Genomic DNA, 23,742 nt, shown 5'->3' on the forward strand with positions numbered 1-23,742 from the left:
CCAGATTTCATTTTCTCTTTTCTTTCGAATTTTTAATCTTTTTTATCTCTAATTTATACGCATTTTTCAAGAATCAGCCATGAGTGAGAGATTTTAGTACAAAACATATATGGCATCTTAATAACTGTTAGTTTAAAATGATCATTATTATTATTGTAGTGGAACAGTTGATTTAATTTCTGCATCATTCCAAAGGGTAAACACTCTCACACTCTCAGTTTAAACCATTGTAAAGACATCCAAGCCTTTTCTCTCTGTGATCATTTTAAAAAGGGATTTAACTTCCCTGGTGAATAAAAATAAATCAATTAATTATCATTTTAAATTTATTATTATTATTATTATTATTATTATTATTATTATTATTATTATTATTATTATTATTACTACTACTACTACTCCATATACATTTACCTTCTTTTCTCACTTACAAATTACTAGTACTAGCACTCTCCTCTGCCACCTCCACCTCACCCTCTCTGTCTGCTTATGTCTTGTTATGTCTTGATTTGTCTCAGTTTGTCTCGGTATTTCTCGGTTTGTCTAGGTTTGTCTTAGTTTGTCTCAGTTTGTCTTGGTTTGTCTCGGTTTGTCTCGGTTTGTCTCGGATTGCCTTAGTTTGTCTTGGATTGCCTTAGTTTGTCTTGGTTTTTCTTGGATAGTCTCGGTTTGTCTCGGTATGTCTTTGTTTGTCTTGGTATGTCTCAGTTTGTCTCGGTATGTCTCAATTTGTCTCAATTTGTCTCAGTTTGTCTCGGTATGTCTCAGTTTGTCTTGGCTTGTCTCAGTTTGTCTTGGCTTGTCTCGGTTTGTCTCCGTATGTCTCTGTATGTCTTGGTTTTTCTTGGTTTGTCTCGGTTTGTCTCGGTATGTCTCAGTTTGTCTGTTTGTCTCGGCTTGTCTCAGTTTGTGTCGGTATGTCTCAGTTTGTCTCAGCTTGTCTTGGCTTGTCTCAGTTTGTGTCGGTTTGTCTCAGTTTGTCTCTGTATGTCTCAGTTTGTCTCAGCTTGTCTTGGCTTGTCTCAGTTTGTCTCGGCTTGTCTCGGTTTGTCTCGGTTTATCTTGTCCTACCTTAACACTAATGCGTGGGAATGAGTGTGTAAAGTGATCATCCCCTGACCTAAACGGGGCTTTTTTCACAGATCGTGCGGAGTCTATTCATGGGTTTCAAACTAAAAAAACTAAAACTTCCTTCCTGTTTTGAAGACTTTGGCATGCAACTGTCCTCCATTATCACAGTAATAACACAATTCAAATTCAAATATTATCTTTTTAATGCGGAAAAGTCTTCACAAAATCCCTCAAAACCGTAAGGAATCATTTACCTGGATCCCATTTTGAACTCCTGTACTTGGTCATAACAGAAGTCAACAGGGAAGACATTACATCACCATTTTGGAGTCAAAGTTGCATCATATCACATGACACGGCCCCGCAGGTCGTGTTTACGTTCTGAAATGTGTCATGAGTTCAGTACATTCTATAGGCCAATAATCCTGACCTACAGAATGACCAAATGACCAGATTCCACATTTGTGAATTTACCTTTTGGCTATTTCATGACAAAGTACAATGTCATTAAAAGGGAAATCTGTCTTTTGCCTCATCATCATGTGAGACTATGACATCACTTTCTAGAAACTGAAAACAACTCATTTCAGTCTCTATTTTTATTTACTTTGCCCAATATTTTCCCTTCTCTCATCCCTATTTGAAGCTCATCACCTTGAACAGTTGTATTTGTGTTTTTATGACCAACATCAGACTGAAAACATCCAGAATGTCGCAACTACCACAGTCACTACCAAGAACAGAACACAAACATATAAGGGGGGTTCAGGATTTTTGAAATACTAGACAAGTTTATGGTGGATTTTAATATGTTCCAGTTGACGACAGTGTTCTTACATTTACACTATGTCGGGTCCTTGCACCGGTGTAAACACAGAGCTGCCCTCGCCTCTGCCCAGCTCAAAAACAAACGCAGCAGTTGTAGATATTTTGCTACGATAGATAAACAAATGGAATTGTTTGAGAGGGATATTTATGCTGCGGTAAACGCACAAACCCTGTGTCCAATAAAACTTCATATGTTATATTATCTTCAGTATAAATGTATAGGCTCTTGGGGGCTTAGTGTATTTCTGTTTTGTATATTCTCCCTAAAACTCTATGGTAACATCACCCCCTCAGAGTATTAATTATAGATATACTGTAGGTGTTTGAGTGGCAGTTAGTGGTGGTTTGGTATGATGAAAGTAAAAAGATTAATTGAACAAATAAATATATAATAATGTTTTGGTTGCATAGTAAATAAATTCACTGTAAAGATAAATATATAAATAAATAGTCAAATAAATAAAATCATCTGATGCTTATAATATAAAAAATGCATAAATATATAAAAATAAGTGTTAGTAGCTGCCTTTAAAGGAACAATACGATTTGTCTCTGTATGTCTGACACCCACTTGTCACCTCTGTATATGACCGGTCACTGCGTCTGTCTTGCATTACATAAAAAAAAAAACCCACAAACCTCTTCATCTCATCCTCGAAACTGTAAACCACCTGTTTTAGTCTCTATTTGAAATTTCCAGAAATGACTTTTTGCTAAACATTTTCCCATCTCTCATCCCTATTTTAAGCTACACCGTTCCGATAAAGTCTTTACGTCAAAGCCCGACTCTGAACTTTTATGTGGCTAGACCCAGTCACTTATCAACCACAAACCAGGTCGACATTTAAACAGCAAATTGTCATAACGGTGGGTGTAGCAGACCAAAGAGTGCAGACTCGGGGCAGACTTACAGTGTTTATTTTACAGATTGTGAAATAATTAACAAGAGTTCATGAACCCAGCAAGGAATGGGGAGCGGGGTGTGAGCCAGAGTCCGGGACGAGACAAGAGGGTGAAGACCAGGAGTTGAACAGTACCGGGGCCGGAGCGGGAGACGTGGAGCAAGCCGGAGTCCAGGACGAGACAAGGAGGTGAAGACAAGGAGTAATTTGTACCAGAGCCGGAGCAGGAGGTCAGGAGCTGAGCCAGAAGCCAGGAGCTGGAACGAGCGAGGGAGCAGGGACGTAGACATGCAGACACTCTGGCCACGAACAGGATGAAGCGATGAAGCAACGCAGGAACGCTGGAACGCTGGAACAAAGGCACAGAACAGGGTGAAGGAACACAGGAGCGCAGGAACGCAGGAGCGCAGGAGCGCAGGAGCGCAGGAGCGCAGGAACGCAGGAACGCAGGAACGCAGGAACGCAGGAACGCAGGAACGCAGGAACGCAGGAACGCAGGAACGCAGGAACGCAGGAACAACGACAATCTCGCCCCGAGTGTCTAGTCCTGGCTCCTCTTATACTCCGCAGCAGGTGGAGGTAATTGCGCTGATGAGCTGCAGGTGCGCGCAGGAGGAGCCAGGAGCTCAGCCCAGCTCCGGCAGGTGAGGGAGGGAAGGAGCAAGACAGGAGGTAAAACGTGGAACAGACAGTGCGGATCATGACACAAATTCTGTCACAATGAACTAACCATTGGGTTTATATAGACACCCAAAGTACTTTACATCGCTTTACATTCACTCCATACTCAGTGGTGGTAAACTGCTATTGTAGCCACAGCTGCCCTGGCGTAGACTGACAGAAGAGAGGCTGCCAATCTGCACCATCGGCCACCGACCAACACTCACACACAACACATTTATACTAAACAACGTGTTGCCCATCGACTGTTTATATAAATGGACATAGCTAACCTGCTAGGCACTTTGTTCCAAATAGGAAGTGATTATGTGCGCACGTCCAGCGCTGAAGGACATTTACGTCACTTCCAGCGCGACAAGGCCTGTCCCATTTCATGCACCCGACGAGTGCGGCCGACAAATGTGCTCTGCGTTTCCAGAGAAAGATCAGCCGTGAACACAGGCTGTGTCTCAATTCGCCAAATGCACCTTTTGAAGGGTCCCTTCGAAGTACTCTTCAAAGTGTAGTTTGAAGGTTCCGGTCGAGAATCTGCCCTCCTCAGTGTAGCCGCCATCTTGCTGAAGTGGGACAGGCCGACACCACAGACCGCACTTCCACTGCTGTCTTTGAGCGTACGATACGTACATTACATACGTTATTTTTGAATGATGTATTATTTAATAGAAGAAAAGTCAAGATGTCGTCGTCACAGCCGTTTCTTTTTTTTTAGATTGAATATCAATAGGCAATTATAACGTTCAAGGTGATTTTTTTCTTTTTGTAGCTACTTCATAACTTTAAAGGGTTAACAAAATAAACCTTGTGAAAATGTAATAACAGAGACAGAGGTAAAAATATCATTTTCACATTCATAGTCTATAAACCAGAGAATACTGATTAGTTGTACATAAAGTGGGATATTGCAGTTTAACAATTCGGTATTTTGGCCAGTGTCTACACCACTTTAATAACAGTAGAGGGCGCTGTTTCCCTTCTATGCCGTACCAGTTCTTTCCATATTATTATTGTGAGGTATTTTCTAGCAGTGCAGCGCTACATCAAACTAGGATCTTGATTTACTAACACGAAGGTAAATGACACGTGCCCACGAGGGGGTGCAGACCTATGGAATGTATCGGAACACATGAAGATTTTGTGCACGTCTCGGGACTCTGTTCTGTCCTTTCCTGAGAGTCCGTTGCTTCATTGTTCACATTACCTGTGTGGATCATTAAACTCTTCTGACTTTATGTTTCTCTTGGTCTTTGACGCTTACAATAGAAACGAACATTCTTACATTATTCTTATTGCAGTAATAATTTCTAATGATAATAATTTCTTCTTATTGTCTAGAAATAACTGCACATTCCTTTATTCCATATAACTCCCCTCCTTTTTAATCATCACACACACAGAGGTAAACCAGTACGAACATTTGAACATATATTGCGCAGCAGACTCCATTTTCTTCTGTTTCTTGCGTAGTCGCGGTGCATGATGGGATATAGAAGTGCGTGAAGTGTGCACGCATGCACGCTTCAGTTACATCTGATCTCCATGGAAACGGTAGAAAGGGAAGGGCAGGTTTGTCGGCGCATTCAGTAGGGTGCGTTGAAATGGGACAGCCCTTGTCGCGCTGGAAATTACGTAACTGCCCTTCGATGCACACTTCGAATGGTGATCCTAAGGCCAGTTTGGCGAATTGGGACATGGCCACAGTGTGCATCTGAGCAGACTTTGCGCACTGTTCTATCCCATCATGCACCACACGTGATTCTTCTACGGGAGAAACAAGGTCTAATATTCTTAAAGTTATGTAATACTAGCTACAATTGGGAAAAAAATATCTTGAACGTTATATTTGCCTATTGATATTCAAAGTAACAGATTAATTCCTTACCTCATTCTATTCTTCGATAAAATAATAAAGAATTAAAAATAATACTGTAATTATATCAGCCATCATGGTTGCTAGGCGACGTAATATAAACTACGTTGCATAAGCGCACAGACAGTGGTTGAAGTACGCTCTGTGGTGTAGGGCTGTCCCATTTCAGCATGGCCTTTGCGGCAGACGAAGGCTACACCAAGGAGTACCCTTCATCAGCCGGGTAATTTCAATGGTACTTCGAACGGCACTTTGAAGTATGCAACATTGAATTGGGACACGGCCTGTGTAAGAGCCATTTTGAAACCTTTTTATATGTTTCACCACCAGCCACTGTGTGTCACTGTACTTCCTGTTTGGGCTTACTAGATGTGCCCATGTGTGCCTGTTTAAGGGTTAATTAAGGAAGTGTCAGTGCTGCAGGGTAGAGGCTTACAGTTGGTTTTAGTAGCATAGAAAATGTCAATAAAATAATTCTTCACTGAGCACATGAGTATTGGGCTCTTTAACCACACGTTCTAACACCTTTAAACTGTCAGTGTAGCTACAGAGTGACTGCTGCTGTCAGACTCGTCATTTTGGTTTTAAACTGTTTGTATTATTAATAACAGACAAAGCAGGCAGGTTCTTTCCCCGAGGTCACTCCCGGTAGCATTAGCAACAGATTTGATTGACAACGTTGCTAAACACCGCCCCCTGCTACACCAGCGGGGCACGTGGGAAGGTGTTACTTTCCACAGCTTCACTCTTGCGGTCAAAATTCCAAATATAGAACTTAAAACCCCTAAAACTGCTGACCTCGATGAGCTTCATTTGACTGGAGCTGAGCATTATGGGTGACGTCACACTCACTCAGTCCACTCTATGGTCTTCCCTAAGGACACAACAGCAGTTTTTGCCATTGGTGTCCCACTGTGGCACCTGATATTCTTAGCAGTCTCCCATCCAAGTACTAACCGAAGAATCCCAACTCAGTATTCAATTCTGTGAATGACCTGTCCCCTGATTTGAACTAAATTAAGACAGGGACAAATGTGTTTTGGACAATTAGGCTTATTCTGTGGGTTATTAGTCATTTCCTGCCTGTGTGTCCTGTGTTGGGTTGTATTTTTACTTCAGCTTGGTGCGCTCAGAACACTCACTCCAAACCATATCATTCACATCAGATAAAAGTATAAACAGCTTTTTAAAACATCATCACTTTCCACCAGGGGCAGCACCAGACATCTTCAACGTGGGTGGTCGCTTTTACATGTTAATTTAGAGACTTTTAACACCCCCTTCCATGTTCCTCCTTCCATAGTGATTTATAAAAGCTAATATTGGAGTCTCATTTTGAACAACGGAATGATATGTGCTATAAAAGTGTGGGGAAAATGGAGCATTGACCATTAATTATAGATATACTGTAGGTGTTTGAGTGGCGGTTAGTGGGAATTAAATGGTTCGGTATGATTCGCTAACTCAGAAATAACAACGGCACATTATTGCAAAGTAAAAAAATTTATTGATCAAATAAATATATCATAATGTTTTGGTTGTGTAATAAATACATTCACTGTAAAGATAAATATATAAATAAACAGTCAAATAAATAATACAATCATCCGATGTATAGATTATAAAAATACATAAATATATAAAAATTTAAAAAAAAAGTGTGTTAGCAGCTGCCTTTAGAGGAACAGTACGATTTAGATTTTAAATGTCATAAATAAGACCTGTGTCCCCAGATACATGGTCCAATCAAAGCTCTCACGATGGTGTTTTGATTCAAGAGGATTAACCAATCAGAAAGCAGAATGAGTGTCACGTGACCCTCTCATTTTGGTCGTCAGTGAGTGAATTCTGCAGGTTCTGAGCTTTCACATGAGGTCATATACTGTACTCTATTTGCAGGATTAGTATCTGGCAACGCAGGTTCACTTATGACTGTAGTTCCTTTTTGAAAACACCATTATTTATACCCTGCGTGTGCTGTTTCTCCTCGTGTTCAGCCACTTCAGATAGTTCGTGTACTGGGTGAATGGTTCAAAGTGTAAAATGTTGCTCATCTTCGTTGCATTGCACTTGTTAAAATGTGTGCATGTCTGAAAGAGAAACAAGAACGGTACAATTACTGTTTAGATACGTCGTAAATAATGCGTTTTTGCTCATATAAAAAAGACAAAATCATGATAGAGGTGTACAGAAAGCATAAAAATCACAAACTAGAATTGAAACTAGATACTCGTTCGATATTGATACTAAAAAGTCCCATTGACAGGACAGAAATGAACCTACTGGGCGACTGAGGGATTACACAGAGGGAATATAAGAAAAGTACTACCATTTAAAGCTGAAAGTCACATTCTATCGTCTAAACAAAGAGTCTTTTTTTATTATCATTGAGGTATCAGACTTCGTACTGAGTCTTGAGAACCCTAGTCTTTGGAGAACCTTAAAAGTCTCAGAGGACATATAGGATTTTTCTTTTTTTACTCACCTTTTCATGGAGCTTATCGAGGTTATTGATGATCATTATAGTGTCGTCCTGATGCTCCGCGGACACAGTCACGTTTTTGAACATGTCGCGGAGCAATTTCTTAAACTCAGGCACACAGCATTGCTGAACACAGAGAAATACAGAGGAGTTATGAACAATTTCGCACTATTTGTATGTAAACGATGACTCTTTGTATTATTATTTTCAGGTTAGAACACAGCAAGGACACGTGCTTCAACAGAAACGCGGACGTAAATGTAGATACACGAAAGGATTTAGTAAAACAAAAATAAACTAACAAACGTATAGCCAAAAATAAATACGGCAACCAACAGGAAACAAAAAGAAGGAACAGAAATTTTAAGAATTCCGAAATATTTTTTGGGGGAAATAGAGTAATTCTACGTTACACATATTTTAAGTCATCTTCTAATAACAAATAAGACTTTTGTGTTAATCTTAAAGTCTTGAAGTACTTGTATTTAGACTCATTTATTTTTTTGGTGATCCTATGTGTTCTTGCATTTGGAGGATTTATGTTTGCCCCTGATCTCTGCCCCAAACCTCCAACCCTGCCTCCGACCTCAGCCTTTGACCTCTACCCCCGAATCTACCCCTAACCTCTGCCCCGAACTTCTGCCCCTGACCTTAAAATAATTCAGAGAGAGTCGAGAGGTCAAAATGCAAAGTAACCATTTTTTGAAACAATAAAATCCTCTGTACAGTCCGCAGCTTTGAGCCAAACTTTTCTCATTAAGAGCCACAGATAAAAACACAGACAAAGCTGAGGGTCGATTGAGGTCGCCGGTACAGTGAATACTTCAAATCTGAGTTATTATTACAAGTAAGACTGAACCATTAGACCTTTACTCATGCTTATATCCTCAGTAGAACACATTAAATATACAGAAATGTACCGAAATGGCCGAGAAAAATTGGTCTGAGGGCTGCATTTGGTCCCCGGGCCACAGTTTGGACATGCCTGATCCAAATGAAGCCTTTTTAGATCAATATTGTAATATCCAAATTCACAAAATGGAAATGGAAACCCAACACTGCAGTATTTCTTGCCAGCCAATGTTATCCCCAAATACTTTTCCATATATTTTTTTCTCTAGTTTAATTATAAGAGCAACACTTACAGCATGTTTTCTCATTGCGGGTGATGGCACCATTAGGTCAGAGACAGTCTGCAAAAACAGAGAACCAAAAATACCATTTCAGTAACAAGTAACTATGAAGTAATCTCACAAGTAAAAATATAAACCTCACACAATTACTCACCAAATTGCTCTTGATCTGCGCGTGTCCCTTGAGATTGGAGAGTCTGGAGATGAGCTCTTCGATTACGCTGGAGTCGTTGGATTTGGCCCAGAGCTGAGAGACCAGGGTCAAGGTCAGGACTGTACAAATAAGCCTCATGTTTCACTCTGTCTTCTTTCACACCTTGTCTTGTGGGTCATGGTGTCTTCACACTTTATATACGGCACTTGAGAAGGAAGAATCGCTGTCATGACACCCACGCTTGTGAATATCATTAGCCATCTTTGTGTGGGCTACTATATTTCACCCTAAATATCAAAATGACAGCATTGCAACTTTTTTTTTTTTTTTTTTTTTTTTTTTTTTTTTTTACCACTTTCTGTCCCGTACATTGAATTTGAACTGATAACACTTTATCTCATACTTAATCATATACAATTATTCATGTTTATAGATACATGAAACACCCAATTACAGTTAAATGTAGTAGGTTAGTGAACATACTTAAAAAACAAGATGCATTTGTGTGGTTTAAGAGCCATATATACACACAGTTATATAGGATTTTATAATGACACTTTCAAATCTGTTTTTTTCCATTATTATTATTATTATGATTATTATGATTATTATGATTATTATTATTATTATTACTATTTTATTTTATTATTATTATTATTATTTTATTATTATTTTATTATTATTATTATTATTATTATTATTATTATTATTATTATTATTATTATTATATTTTGTGACATTCTGTAAAAAATAAAAAATAAAAAAATACATGAAAAAAATACCAAAAAAATTCACTTATGATGATTATTTATGTTTTTATTTGTTTTTGTTTTATTTGTTTGTTTTTTTTAATTGGGATTTTAATGCCTTTTATTATTCTGTGATGACTTTGTGTTTATTATAAATAATAAATAAACTTGCCTGGTCTTTGCCACGATGAGAATTTGAACATGAGTGTAACATGTACAGTCATACATGTATCTACAGTACGTCAAAATAGTTTTAACAATGACACTCAAGACGACTGCAGGAAGTCGGCACATCTTTTGTCATCTAAGAACTAATCTAACATCAAAATCTGCAGTTATGTGTTTAAATTCAGTGATCTGAGCTCACCTGAGTCACTGCATCTGACAAGAAAACGAGCTCTAAGTACTTATAAAAAGACATAAAGCCAACTGTTTTACTGTAGAATACTGGACAAATACACATTTCTTAATCGAGACGACGCAAATATACAAAATGTTTAACGATCTGGCTCCACCTCCTCGACGAGAGTTTGAAAAGAAATTCAAATGAGACGAAGAGAGCAGGTTCTAGAGGAGAAATGAGCCGAAAGAAGTGAGGAAAAAAGACTTTAGACGAGTCGGATTTGAACATGGAGCAGGTCAGATGTGTGTGTGTGCTGTGTGTGTGTCTCTGTGTGTGTGTGCTGTGTGTATGTGTGTGTGTGCTGTGTGTATGTGTGTGTGTGTGTCTCTGTGTGTGTGTGCTGTGTGTGTGTGGGGTGTGTATGTGTGTGTATGTATAGAGAGAGTGTAAGTGTGTGTGCTGTGTGTGTGTGGGGTGTGTATGTATAGAGAGAGAGTATATAGAGAGAGTATAAGTGTGTGTGCTGTGTGTGTGTGTGTATAGAGAGAGTGTGAGTGTGTTGTGTGTGTGTATATATTGTGTGCTGTGTATGTGCTGCGTGTTTAGAGTGTTCGCTGTGTGTATAGCGTGTGTGTGTGTGTATATATAGTGTGTGCTGTGTGTATGGAGTGTGTGTTGTGTGTATAGTGGGTGTACTGTGTGCATAGAGTTTCCTGTGTGTATAGAGCGTGTTGTGTGTATAGAGTGTTTTGTGTTTGTATAGTGAATGTATTGTGTGTAATGAGTGGGTTGTGTTTATAGTGAGCGTGCGGTATGTATAGTGAGTTTATTGCGTGTGTGTGTGTAGTGAGTGGGTTGTGTGTATAGTGAGTGTATTGTGTGCATAGAGTATGTTGTGTGTATAGAGTGTGTTGTGTGTGTATAGTGAGTAGGCTGTGTTTATAGTGAGTGGGTTGTGTGTATAGTGAGTGTATTGTGGGGGTGTGTGTGTAGTGAGTGGGTTGTGTGTATAGTGAGTGTATTGTGGGGGTGTGTGTGTAGTGAGTGGGTTGTGTGTATAGTGAGTGTATTGTGGGGGTGTGTGTGTAGTGAGTGGGTTGTGTGTATAGTGAGTGTATTGTTTGTAGTGAGTGGGTTGTGTATATACTTAGTGTGCTGTATGTATAGTGAGTTTTTTGCGTGTGTGTGTGTGTGTAGTGAGTGGGTTGTGTATATACTTAGTGTGCTGTATGTATAGTGAGTTTTTTGCGTGTGTGTGTGTGTGTAGTGAGTGGGTTGTGTATATACTGAGTGTGCTGTATGTATAGTGAGTGTGATTGTTCATGTACAGTGAGTGGGTTGTGTGTAGTGTGTATATAGTTGCTCGTGTAGTGTATATAGAGTGTGTTGTGTATATACTGAGTGTGTTGTGTGAGCTGAACTCTTCTGAATATATTTTGTGTAACTTAAATCCGTTGGTACTGCAGTGCCTCTTTGCTTTCTAATATTAATTTAGCATATTCTTGTGAAAAAAGAGAAGAGGAAGTGATGATGTGTAATATTTCTGTTATCGCTCTGTTCATCTGTCTTAGTGTTTCCAAAAACTATTAATAGGCGCAGAGTCAATCGACATGACATCAGTGAAACAGTTAATGCTGAGGCAGAGGTGGGATTACCCCCACTGACACTGGCATGAGTTTCACCCAGAGAAAAATCAGAAAATACTACGACGCATAGATACTACGAACGTAACAAAGGAAAAACTTGAGGATTTCTTTCATCGTGGGTACGCCGAAAACCCCGACACCTCTCTCCTACCTGACTCCTACCTGGTTCAGGAAATAGAAAATAGGAAAAAAAACGAACCTCTTTCTCACGAAGTAAAGAAGAAGAATCCCAATAAAACAAGATAACAGCGCCATCTGCAGTCCAGCTTCTTCAGGGCGACATCCCAAGTCTGTGACAGTAAAAATGCCCCCTGCTCCTGGTTTATCGTCCTGTGGGTTGTGCGTTAATCCAGGAGACTGCAGATGGTGGACTGCAGATGGTGTTGTTGTTTTACACCGGCCAATAAGACGTCAGCGCCAAAACCTGTGTAAATCAGATCACCACACAAACCCACCCAGAGGAACGCAGGAAATGAACCCAGGTGAACTCTCTGTGTGAACTTCATCTGGGTTAATTTCCACGTGACAGCTTTGTTATGACTTTAATGATAGTAGCAGGAAACGTGGTTGACAACATTCCATTGTTGCAGTGAGACAGGTACGTGATTGACCAACTGTGGGCTGCAGGAGGCTAAGATGTTGGCTAAGGTGAGATTTTTCTGCATTTTGACACATTATACGCAGTTTCCATTGCACATTAGAGTTTTTATTTATTGAAATAGGCGACCGAGCTGATGTAATGTTGCGTTCTTAAACTTTTCTTGTGATTGTACTCAGTGAATGTGCGATGTGATTGGAAGAGCCATGACGCAGATCGGCAACATCACTTCAGGCAAGGCAAGTTTATGTGTACAGGGCAATTTGTACGCAAAGTAATTCAAAGTGCTTTACAGAATAAGAAGGACATTAAAATCACACAAATACATAAACAGAAACGTTTGAGTCTGGACTTAAACATTGTCAAAGTCGAGGTCTGTCTCACATCTTCAGGAAGAATGTTCCAGGTTTTAGCTGCACAAAACTGAAACACTGATTCACCAGGTTTAGTCCTGACTCTGGACACCAGCAGGAGGCCGGTCCCTGACGTCCTCAGACTGTGAGATGGTTCATGTGGCTCATGTGGGAGATGTTCTTTGGTGCTGGTCCACAGAGAGACTTGTTCACACTGAGCTGCTTTAAAGTTTATTCTCTGAGCCACAGGAACCAGAGACCACAGGACACATGTGTGAAGTACTTCCTGGTTCTAGTCCTGACCCGAGCAGCAGTTTTCTGGATGTTCTGTTCTGTCTTAAGGCTCGTTTGGAGAGGCCAGTGAGCAGGACGTTACAGTCGTCTAACCTACTGGAGACAAGTTTCTCCAAGTCTGGTTTAGGCAGTATAACAGTTTTTTGCTGTATTTTTTAGATGGTAAAAAGCTTCTGTTCGTCTCCAGTGCATCTGTGGCTCCAATAGTATCTTTCCCACCCCTGAGTATAAAGGGAATTAATGATGACACATTTTGAGACACTTCAACAAGCCTGTAAAAGCAAAAGAGTCTGGCTGCAGACCTCCACCCAGAGGACACTCATCGCGGCGCACCTCCACCGAAATGTCCCTCACCTTTTTTATTTGTTTATTTTATAAATAACTTAAACTTTCCATCAGTTGTTGCCTCAGTTCATTGTCTACTAAAGGTGATAGAGCTCATTTCAAATAGTTTAGAGCAAAGCACTTCAGAGCCTCTCCCTGCACAGGTTAAACAGCAGTTTGAGACATGACAAACAAAAAAACGATATTTGTCTGTCAACAAAAGCCTCCACACACCAGGGTCTTACAGACGTACAGCGGTGTCTGTGTGTATTGCCGTAGGCTCTGTGTTTGGTTAAGATCGGCACAAATCGGTTAATGGTAAAGGTGAGTAAAAGTGTTGGGACTTGTCTTTAGTGAAAACAACGTCGTTACAATAAAAACAGAGTCCAGGAGACACTGGGCTTTGGTGTGTTCTGGCCTGGCCGCTGTTTGTTTGCTTTTACATACCTATTTTAGAGTTTTATTGTGAAAAACACACATTCAGATGTGTTTAAAGCACTTTTAATGTGGAAAAAAGCACATTATGAGTGTTTTTTATTGTGAGAACACCAAAATCAGTCCTGGAATGCTTTTCTTATGCAAATTATTACTGCATTAATGTCTCACAAAAGTCAGCATGAGGTTTCATCAAAGTACTCTAATGTTAACCTTTTACAGTAGATTACAGAGGCCAACTGATAAGATCAGTTTCATCTAAAGTTATAGTAAAAGATCCTGAACTGTGTGCGGGCTGAGCCTGAGTCATTTGGTTCACAACAGCAAGGGTCACACCAGCTCAGATGGAGAAGTTGAGACGACAAGTTTCTGCCCCATGTACCACTGGGAAATCTTTATCAAAAAAGATCAACTGACGTGAAGAAACGACAGCAGTTTATAGAAATGAAGGCTCCCCTGAGGCTGGTGTGGTTAGCACCCATGAGCTCGCACAACACTGTCGAGATTGTGTTAAGATACTGGAGTATGAGTGGAAAAAAGCATTTTAATGTTCATCAACTGTTTTATATAGCTCCTCTGTGATATAAATGCAGAAATGCATAAAATGGGTCAAATGAAACCTAATTTTAGCCCCACAGACGCGATCATTTCTTAATATAATACTGTTTTCCTGCCACAAACATTATAATCCAATGTAATGTCCTATAGGTATGACATTTGTGACACTTTATTAGGCTGCGTTCAGTTATGAATGTTTTATCCTGCTCACGTGTTAACTTCAAGGATGGCAGTTCAATCCCTCAAACAGTCCTCGAGCCAAACACCTCTCTCACTTTGGGGACGTGTGTCCAGACAGGCTTTTTGTGTGGACCAGGAGAAAAAGGGGGTTAATGTACGATGGGCAGAAGGCAGCGGATTAGACCAACTTTGGCTTTGCCTTTAGCCTCCTTCAAGAACGTTGAAAGGAAATGCCAAAGTGTGTCAAAGTCCTTGTGTGCAGCTGGATGTGTGCGGTGTAACTATCGATCTCAAAGTGTGAAACCAGTGCATTTGTGAAAGTATTTTTGCACGAACATTTTGAGCAGCTCTCATTTCATATTGATAATTTAATGTGTTAAACATCTACCTAAAGTCTCTCAGTAAATGTTTTGTGGTCGGAGATGCAAGTTTTTCGTTCAAAGTTGTGACAATGAGCTTATAACTAAATATGTAATTATATAACTATAATGTTACAGGCAGCTAAAAGTTCATTGTGAGCGTGTTTGATTTTAGCACATTTCACTACTTGAAATCTAAGGTAGATTTAAGGTGGATCAGTTCATAATGAGCTTTTTAATTGAATTGAATTGTCTTTGAATTACACAAAACACAAAGTGTAAGGGTATTGTTCTTTGTTTTGCGATTTTGTTTTCCAACAAAACATCAATGAAAAATCTCATATGGGCTTCAAGGAATGTCCAACACCCACCAAATATATAGCGCCACTTAAAAGGTGGACCTCTATGGGAGAGGAGACAGGCAAATTTTGGCATAGATGCACGAAATTCTAAAACATTTAAACATATCATACACACACACACACTTAGTCCCACTATGTTGACATTTCGATGTGTGACCCTATGATGACCCTGATCACACTGTTCTGTCAAACACATCAGTGTGAGACGAGTATTCAAACTTTCATGACTTAATATCCATGACTTCTCCTGGCGAAGGGCATTGGCTTAGAAAACTCTTTATTTCTTTTTTCTTTGATGCCCTCTCACGGCAACATGCATCAGCCGTAATATTTATGTTTACAAAACTCTCAACTCTCAAATCCACTAAGGAAAATTATTTAAGTGATGTATTAAACCAGTCCTCTAATGCAATAATAATCACACAAGAAGGTTTTAATATGGTAGTTAGATCACCACCACCAACACTGCCCCCTGTGGGTCTGAGGTGGGCGTCTGGGCACCTCAAACCCACAGTACTAATAATCACTTACTTTTATTCACATCAGAGGGACAATTCTCCAAACTCTAAAAGAAGTTTGTTAGAATAGTTCACCAAAAAGACGATCTCGCACCGACAAATCCTGTTTTTGTTAAGTTAAAACGAGTAAAATTGTCTGATTTTGTTGATTTGAGCACAGCCGTAATGACGTATAAGGGAGATAATCATATAATCATACACTCTCCTCTTGTTTACAGATGTTATTCGAACAGAGAGAGTCAAAAAGTAAGACTAGAACCAGTAAAAAACATCACCGTATTTCTGTTCGAGGGGTTAATGTGTGGAACAACCTCGATGCTAAGTTAAAAAGCTTTTAAAAATAGGTATAAAACATTACTTTTTGGAAACTACAGGACACAGGAATGATTCATGTGAACTGCCGTGGTTTTTATTTTTTATTTTTTGTATATATATATATATTTATTGAGTCATATGTTCTGAACTGATATGCTGCTTTTCTTGGAATTTTTTGTGTGTTATAATTAAATAGGGTTTGGCATTATGAGTATTTAGTCAGCCTAAACCCTTTACAAGTTGAATAATGTTTGATTTTGAATGTAATGACCAAATAAAATATGAATACATGGTTAAACCGTCACGTATCGAGTGCTGTCTGGTGTCTGATTGTCTAAATACAGATGTTAATATTGATATTCTCCTCACTCTGCTCACTGATCACAAAACTATCCACATTTCCATTCAGCTATCTCAAGATAAATTCCGAAAACAAGAAACCCTACTGACTACTACTGTTATATTTATTTATTTATTTAAAGGACAATGTGCAGTTAGTCCTAAAGCAACAATTAACACAACAATTAAACAACAATTGAAACAACAATTAACACGTACAATGTAAAAACAATACAATACAAATCGGTGCAAGAATTCAAAAGTACAAATTATTCAGTGTTCAGTACGGACTAATAAACAAGTAATACAGCAACAATAAAATAGTAAAATAAATTAAAATTGCAGCACTTACTTAAAGTGCAAGGGGTCAGTATTATTTAGAGTGCAAGAGGTAAGTAAAGTGCCTCAGTATGTTTGCAGTGCATCAGAAAAACAATGGATTAGCTACCGGATGTACCCACGAGGGTAGCACCCGGTAGCTATATATCCAACTGGTGTGGAATATGGCAGTGTAATAACAATCATAATCTGATAGTCTGGGGGCCATCAGATGCCCACGAGGGAATCATCTGATGGGCAAATACCTTTCTGATATTGTTAGTGTGCACAAGACTGGTGCTCTAAGAGCCAATCTTTGACAGTCCATGAGAAGCTGTGAAAATCTGCCATGTTCTTTAAGTTGTCTGGAAGCCCGTTCCATTCTTTAATGGCTTTGTAGGAAAAGGCTGATTGGGAAAAAGCAGACTTTCTTTTGGGAACATTGCAGTCATCCCTTGAGACAGACCTTAGCGCTCTGTTAATAAGTTGAGCACGTGGCTGTACAAAAGTTTTCAAGGGGGGTGGGGCAGCGTCATGAAGGATTTTATGCACCAGGCGGAGTATCTGATCAAATTGTCAAAGCTTAAAATTTTGTATTTGTCTAATATATTGCAGTGGTGGTATCGCCGGGACTTTTCATCAAGAATTTTGAGTGCCTGATTGTGCAAAGATCTTATTGGAATATAGGTCGCTTTGGCTTGAGACCAGGACGACATGCAGTACAGGATGTGAGAGATTATCATTGCATTAAAGTAAGATTTTGCAGCTTCCAATGACAACGAGTTCTTAATATAACGGAAGTTTGTGACATTATATTTCAAAACAGCAGAGCATATAACTATGCTCTGCTGTTTGTCTCATGAATACTTTATAATATCTGTACCACTGACACTTTATAACACCAGGCACCTTAATAAGCCATGTTTTCACTGTTGTTGCTGAATATATCTACCTCTAAGTATTTTATTTTAAAGCGTATCTTTTTTAACTTTCATGCCCTTATTTGTACTTATTCAGTGTTTTATGTTGCACTTTATCACCAAATGGCAATAAAAGTCTTCTGATTCTGAAATTTCAAAAATACTTAAGAAAAAGTAGCTCAGTCTTAAGTAAATACAAGAAGAGGACAAAATGATCTGTGGCGTTATCTGCAGTAGGTCCAGCAAATCTGACAGAAGAAGATAAAACGAGTATGGGATCTTTACAAAATAAATGAGATTATCTTTATTTAAATCAAGTTTAAGGTCTGGAAAAACATGCTACAACAGTAAACAGATGATCAAGTAACTTCTGATCACCCCAAAATTGCTAAATGTGTTTGTTTTCCCAGTGATTGAGCTGAAACTCCTGAGCATTTTTTAAATAATAATTATTCTCAGCTAATTCAACTTTCTGAACTTGATATTTTTGATTCTCCTGTTTCTGTTAATGAAATACTCGCGTCTATAAGTGAAACTGAAGAGTAATAAATGTCTCTGATAGATTAACAGGAGATACCAAAGCATTAAACCAAGGGGCATGTTTGTTTTAGTCCAGTGCGTAAGAATAATAGAAAAATCTTTGTGTTCTCCGTCATTTTTTACTGGAGAAATTTAGTTTCTGACATTTTATGGAAAAACAACTTTGGACTTTGAACCAAAAATGTGATAAATAATAAGATGAAAGACGTCTCCTTTAAACTAATGCATAAAACCTTAACTTACTAATCAATTTATGCTCAAATATATTAAACCAATTGACCCTAACTACTATTTTGTAAAGAATACTACGAAATGATAAGCACTATTACAAAAACGTTTTACTTTTTACTTTACTTATTCTGCATTATTCTGCCAGCACATGGACAGTCTGACCTAAATCGATAAACTAAATCTTATGTAATTTATTTGGAAAAATCGTCTATATTATTTAAGAAAATTTGTCTTAATGAACTCTTTATTTTACAACCTGAATAATACATTTAAACTAAATTGGGTCAAATTGTATCTCAACAAAATGGAATATTGGGATTTTGGAATATATTTACTCTTACTTATTATATCTTTTCAAATTTGTGCGGTCTCAGTTTTTCACTCTTATATGACTAATGTAAACAAAATTCCAGGAAAACTATCAGAATTCTATGGACAGATACGATTATCATGGGCACGTTTGTACAGACATAATCTCGCTGCTCATAATTTTTGTAGGACGAATAATAAGTACATACTATATAAAAACAAATCGTTATTTTTAGCCCCATTGGTTGGTGGATCAGCTCTTTGACATGGTGCAGTGAATTCAGTCTTAAATACAACCATGCGCCTCCAAATGCCACTGTGACCAAGAAATGTGAGAAGTATGTGAACTACTTCAGACGTATATATGAGAACTATTTCAAATATAAGTTATTGATGAAAATATGTCCTCACTGACATATGCTTGTTTCAGTCCTGTGAGTAAGTATAATATGTGAAAAACAGAAAAATGTGTGCTCTGTTTCAACAAGATCTTATCTCTGTGCACTCAAGTCACAGACAAATAAAAAATACGGATAAAACTAATTATGTGACAAATATTACACTTGTGACTACATAAAGTCAAGCACAAATTGGATGCTCTTCTCATGGAAACTTGTAAACTGTCTGTAAACCAAACATTAGGTGGCGCTGGTGAGCACATTCTACCGGATAGTGGCAAGAGAAGAAGCGCTGTTTGTGTCGACTGCGCACTCGTTCTGCGCATGTAGTACAGTTTAGCATGTGCGGTCACTTTTCTGTCTAAATTCACTTTGTTTATTCCTGTTTTATTCCATTATGCCCCCGAAAGGTAAAGGCGGTAAAGGAGGAAAAGGTTAGTGTTTTATTTAGTGTGATTATTCTTTGTTTACCTTTATATTTAGCGCCTGAAGCTAACGGCTAACAGTCCTCTCATGTTTATAAATGAAGCGTGGCAGTGTTATAGATCTGCTTATTACATCGCACTAAGAAAGTGTTTATTTTCTGTTGAAGGTGCGGCTTCCGGACCTGCAGAGGCCGAAAAGAAAGATAAAACAGCTAAAGGAGGTACTGCTGTCAAGGTAACCTCACCACAATCAAAACATGAAACACGGAAAGCGCCTGTCTGTCGCAGAAATGAGTTTTATCTTTGACAATATAAATATTAGTCCGCTGTGAGGCTTAGTTTGAGTCATGTGTGGTAAAATAGTGACGAAGGCTGTGTTCACTCTGAACCTCTGGAGATTCTACTCAGATTTTTCTTAAATCTTCTTTTTTTAGAGTTAAAATGTGACTCACCTGTTTTTACTGTGTGACCCTAACAGCCCTCATATGTCTTGACGTACATGGATATGCTGAGGTCTCATTATAATACAGATATGCCATTTAAATATGACAAGAACAATTTGTCATTACAGTATATAATGATCAAAATTTAGTAATCGTTATCTTTCTTCTAAACAGGCTGAAATGCATACTTTGACTCACTATCTTTCCCAAAGTATCAATGAACTTTAAAATCTCCAAAACTCTTATTTTTTGCTTCACTACTTTCATCTGTTTTTCTTTCTTTATTCTTTATTTGTCAGGGACCATGTACAAATTCATTAATCTTACAAAAGAAAAGATGATTTGTACCAGATTTGGCTACTGCTGCTTCCCATGTTTGGTCCCTGGGCAGGTGAACACACATTAAAACACATTTCATTACAATTACATTATAAGACTAACAGTTCATCATTAACATTAGCAGTAAAATACAATAAATGTCCCCATGTCAGACGTTTGGATGTTTAATTGTGATTTGTGTGTGCAGAATTTAAGATTAATGTCACAGATTACTGCCATGCAGACTGCTGTTAGATCTGATTCAAATATGATTTAAATCCACATTGGAAAGTGGCTTGAAAAAATCGGATTTGGCCTTTTCACACTGGCTATGCTTACATAGGCCTTACATAGGCTGTGTTTACATAGTTTATGTAATTTTGGAACTAATTTATGCTTCTGACACAATAACCCTAGAGTAGAAATATCCCCAAAAAACTGTTCTAAATGAAAGATATGGTTAGAAAACACAAACAACATTAAATGAATGGTAGAATGAAACACTTTGGTAGTTATTTTGTATCTATAATGAGTCATAGAAGGTATTTATTTAACCCTCCATGTCTCAAATCTCGAAGAGCAGGAAAAATAACAAAGTTCACGACCAGTACTTAGAAACAGTACCACGATAAATACTGACCTCCAAAAAATTATTGCTCCACCTAACATATACTGAATGATAAGTCCATATAGCGATTATCGTTACAGATCAATGTTTACATGCAAACAAACATTCGCCATTACAATCTGATTTCTGAAGTTGTATTATGGAAATGTCATGTAAGGTTAGTCAGTTATATCTGATCAGTATTTCGATTCCTGTCTGGTTTCTATCTGTCTCCCTGTAGGTTTTGACAGTAGCGGTTATGCAAGAAAGGTGAAGCTAATTTGGCAAAGAGAAAATGTTAGAGATTGAAACTTTTATTTTGAAATCCATGGTAGTGCCATTATCCACTGATTAACTGACACAGGTCTCCACGTGTTTTTGATGATCACAATTTTCTTGTACATGTAAACACACACCAAAATTTAGCTGTACTTATGAGGCATGGGACGATATTGAAATTTTGTGTTGTGATTATTATGGCCAAAATAATTGCAATTAATGATTATATCACAATAGCGATTAAAGTTAAAATGCTATGGATGTGAATAATTATCATTTTAATGGTATGAATAAGTTCCATGTTTAAACAACTTCTGTATAATTGTATTTTGTTCAGTGAAAACAACTACGATCTAGAAAACATTATGGATAAAAAGGGCTCTCAACAGAAATTTGGGGGCTCTGGTCAAAAAGACTCACAATTCTGGGCCCCTAAGACCCTGGGACCTGGGACAACAGACCCCTTTGTCTCCCCGCTGTCGACACTGGTGATACCATGGCGATTATCAAGATTATATAAATGATATTATTGTTTGTCGTCCCATATCGTCCCATATTATTGTTTATTGTCCCATTCTTATTCCTACTATTTATTGGGTTATATGATTATTCTAGATATCTGATTGTTACTGGACATCTAAATGTACTCACTGATGTTAAAAAATGGATCCAGGTCACATTTGGTTAAAAAAAATTTGACCTGCAATGTGAACATAGCCTAGAGAATCTAACGTGGCTTTTTGTGTGATTTATGTTTTCCATCAGGTTCGGCACATACTTTGTGAAAAACATGGCAAGTGCATGGAGGCAATGGAGAAGCTTAAAGCAGGAGTTCGTTTCAGTGAAGTAGCAGCTCAATACAGTGAAGACAAAGCCAGACAAGGCGTAAGAACACAAACACTGGTCCTTATGTACAGTAACATAACCAGTTTCCCTCATGGATCAATTACTGTGTCTGATGGTCATGGTTTGTTATTTTTATTTATTTATTTATTTCAGGGACAGTGCATATTAATCAACATTTGCATGTAAATATGCCAGAGTTAGCCAGACGGCTATTTTTTATCTGTTGTCCCTCGACAGATGTTAGGTGTCACTTCTACATAACAGAAAATCAAAGTTAAAATTCATCATTCTAAAGAGTACATTACTTCAGACAACTCAATTACAAGCATTCATACGCAATCAATAACCAGTCAATTACAGATATTCACTCTCACTCAATAACTTAAAAATAGTAATAACAGCTTACAGTCAATAGGCCAGTGTCCGGCAGGAGGCAGCGAGAGGTGGATGTCTTAATGTTGACAGCTTTGATAGTCTATGAGCCATTGTTTTAACTGTACTTTAAATGAAGTGTATGTGTTGAGGTTTCTGATGGTTGTGGGGGTGGCATTACAGAACTGAGCAGCTCTAACAGAAAAGGTAGTAAATTAACTCAAATGTTGTCGATATCAGAAGCTTCCAAAGACATGACATCATCATCTGAGTTTTCCCAGATATGCCAAATTTTTAAAGGCATAGTAATCTTACTGTGTGTAAAGTTCTAACTTTGAAGAACATAAAATTGTATTTTAAAAATCCTTCTCTCATTATTCTGACATATAGCAAACAAAAATCATTATAGTCATCCTAACTGACCTGAAACAGGAAAAGTTTAGTCTGATTTCATGTCAGACAGTGAGAAAAAAGCGTATGTGTCTTTTTATGTAGTGTATGTAAACTTCTGTTTTCAACTCTATTGCACATTGTCAGTCATCAGAATGAACAGCTACACTTATCTGTAATAAAAAATAGCTGAGATGGTTGTATGCTAAAAGATAACCTGAATGGAAAGGAACACAGGGACTTTCCTTGTGTTCATTTCCATTCAGGTTACCATGGTAGATAAAGAGTTGTTAAACTTTTAACCTTTTGAGATTTATAAGATTTCATAGATGTTCGTTTTCCTACAGGGCGACTTGGGCTGGATGACCAGAGGGTCGATGGTAGGACCTTTTCAGGAAGCTGCTTTCGCGTTACCTGTCAGCTCCATGGACAAACCCGTCTACACAGATCCACCGGTCAAAACTAAATTTGGTTATCACATTATTATGGTGGAAGGGAAAAAGTAATTTTACATTTACTGAAATGTCTCCTTTTGTACAATAAATAAAATGTGTAATAACCCTGAAAAGGACTCAAAATATTTTTTTTCTATCATACAAAACTGCAAAACAGCAACATCTGTAAATGCGTCTCTGGTTGTGTGGGGTTGTAAGTAGTGTTCTTCATGAAAAGAAACGTTTCTTGAAACATACTGCTGCTGGAGCACAGCATACAATTTGGAAAGATCACTTACTGTTAGCAAATGTTGGAAGGATATCAACTGTAATAATGTATAGTTACTCTAAGGATGATTAAACATAGCCCTACCAAAGTTATGTTAAATGAATATGATAATGTAAATGGGTATGATAATGA

General features: G+C 38.1%; 1 protein-coding gene across 1 annotated transcript; it reads left to right on the forward strand.

Annotated features, from left to right (window-relative positions):
- The first annotated feature begins 19,495 nt into the window (after positions 1 to 19,495).
- pin4 (protein (peptidylprolyl cis/trans isomerase) NIMA-interacting, 4 (parvulin)) lies at positions 19,496 to 23,423 on the forward strand. Its single transcript, XM_033974208.2, has 4 exons — positions 19,496 to 19,641; positions 19,800 to 19,867; positions 22,045 to 22,164; positions 23,235 to 23,423. Exons 1-4 carry the CDS (start codon positions 19,605 to 19,607, stop codon positions 23,391 to 23,393), a joined length of 384 nt encoding a protein of 127 aa, XP_033830099.1. The 5' UTR covers positions 19,496 to 19,604; the 3' UTR covers positions 23,394 to 23,423.
- Positions 23,424 to 23,742: the final 319 nt, after the last annotated feature.

Source organism: Periophthalmus magnuspinnatus, chromosome 10 (assembly GCF_009829125.3).
Source record: "Periophthalmus magnuspinnatus isolate fPerMag1 chromosome 10, fPerMag1.2.pri, whole genome shotgun sequence".
Taxonomy (NCBI): domain Eukaryota; kingdom Metazoa; phylum Chordata; class Actinopteri; order Gobiiformes; family Gobiidae; genus Periophthalmus; species Periophthalmus magnuspinnatus.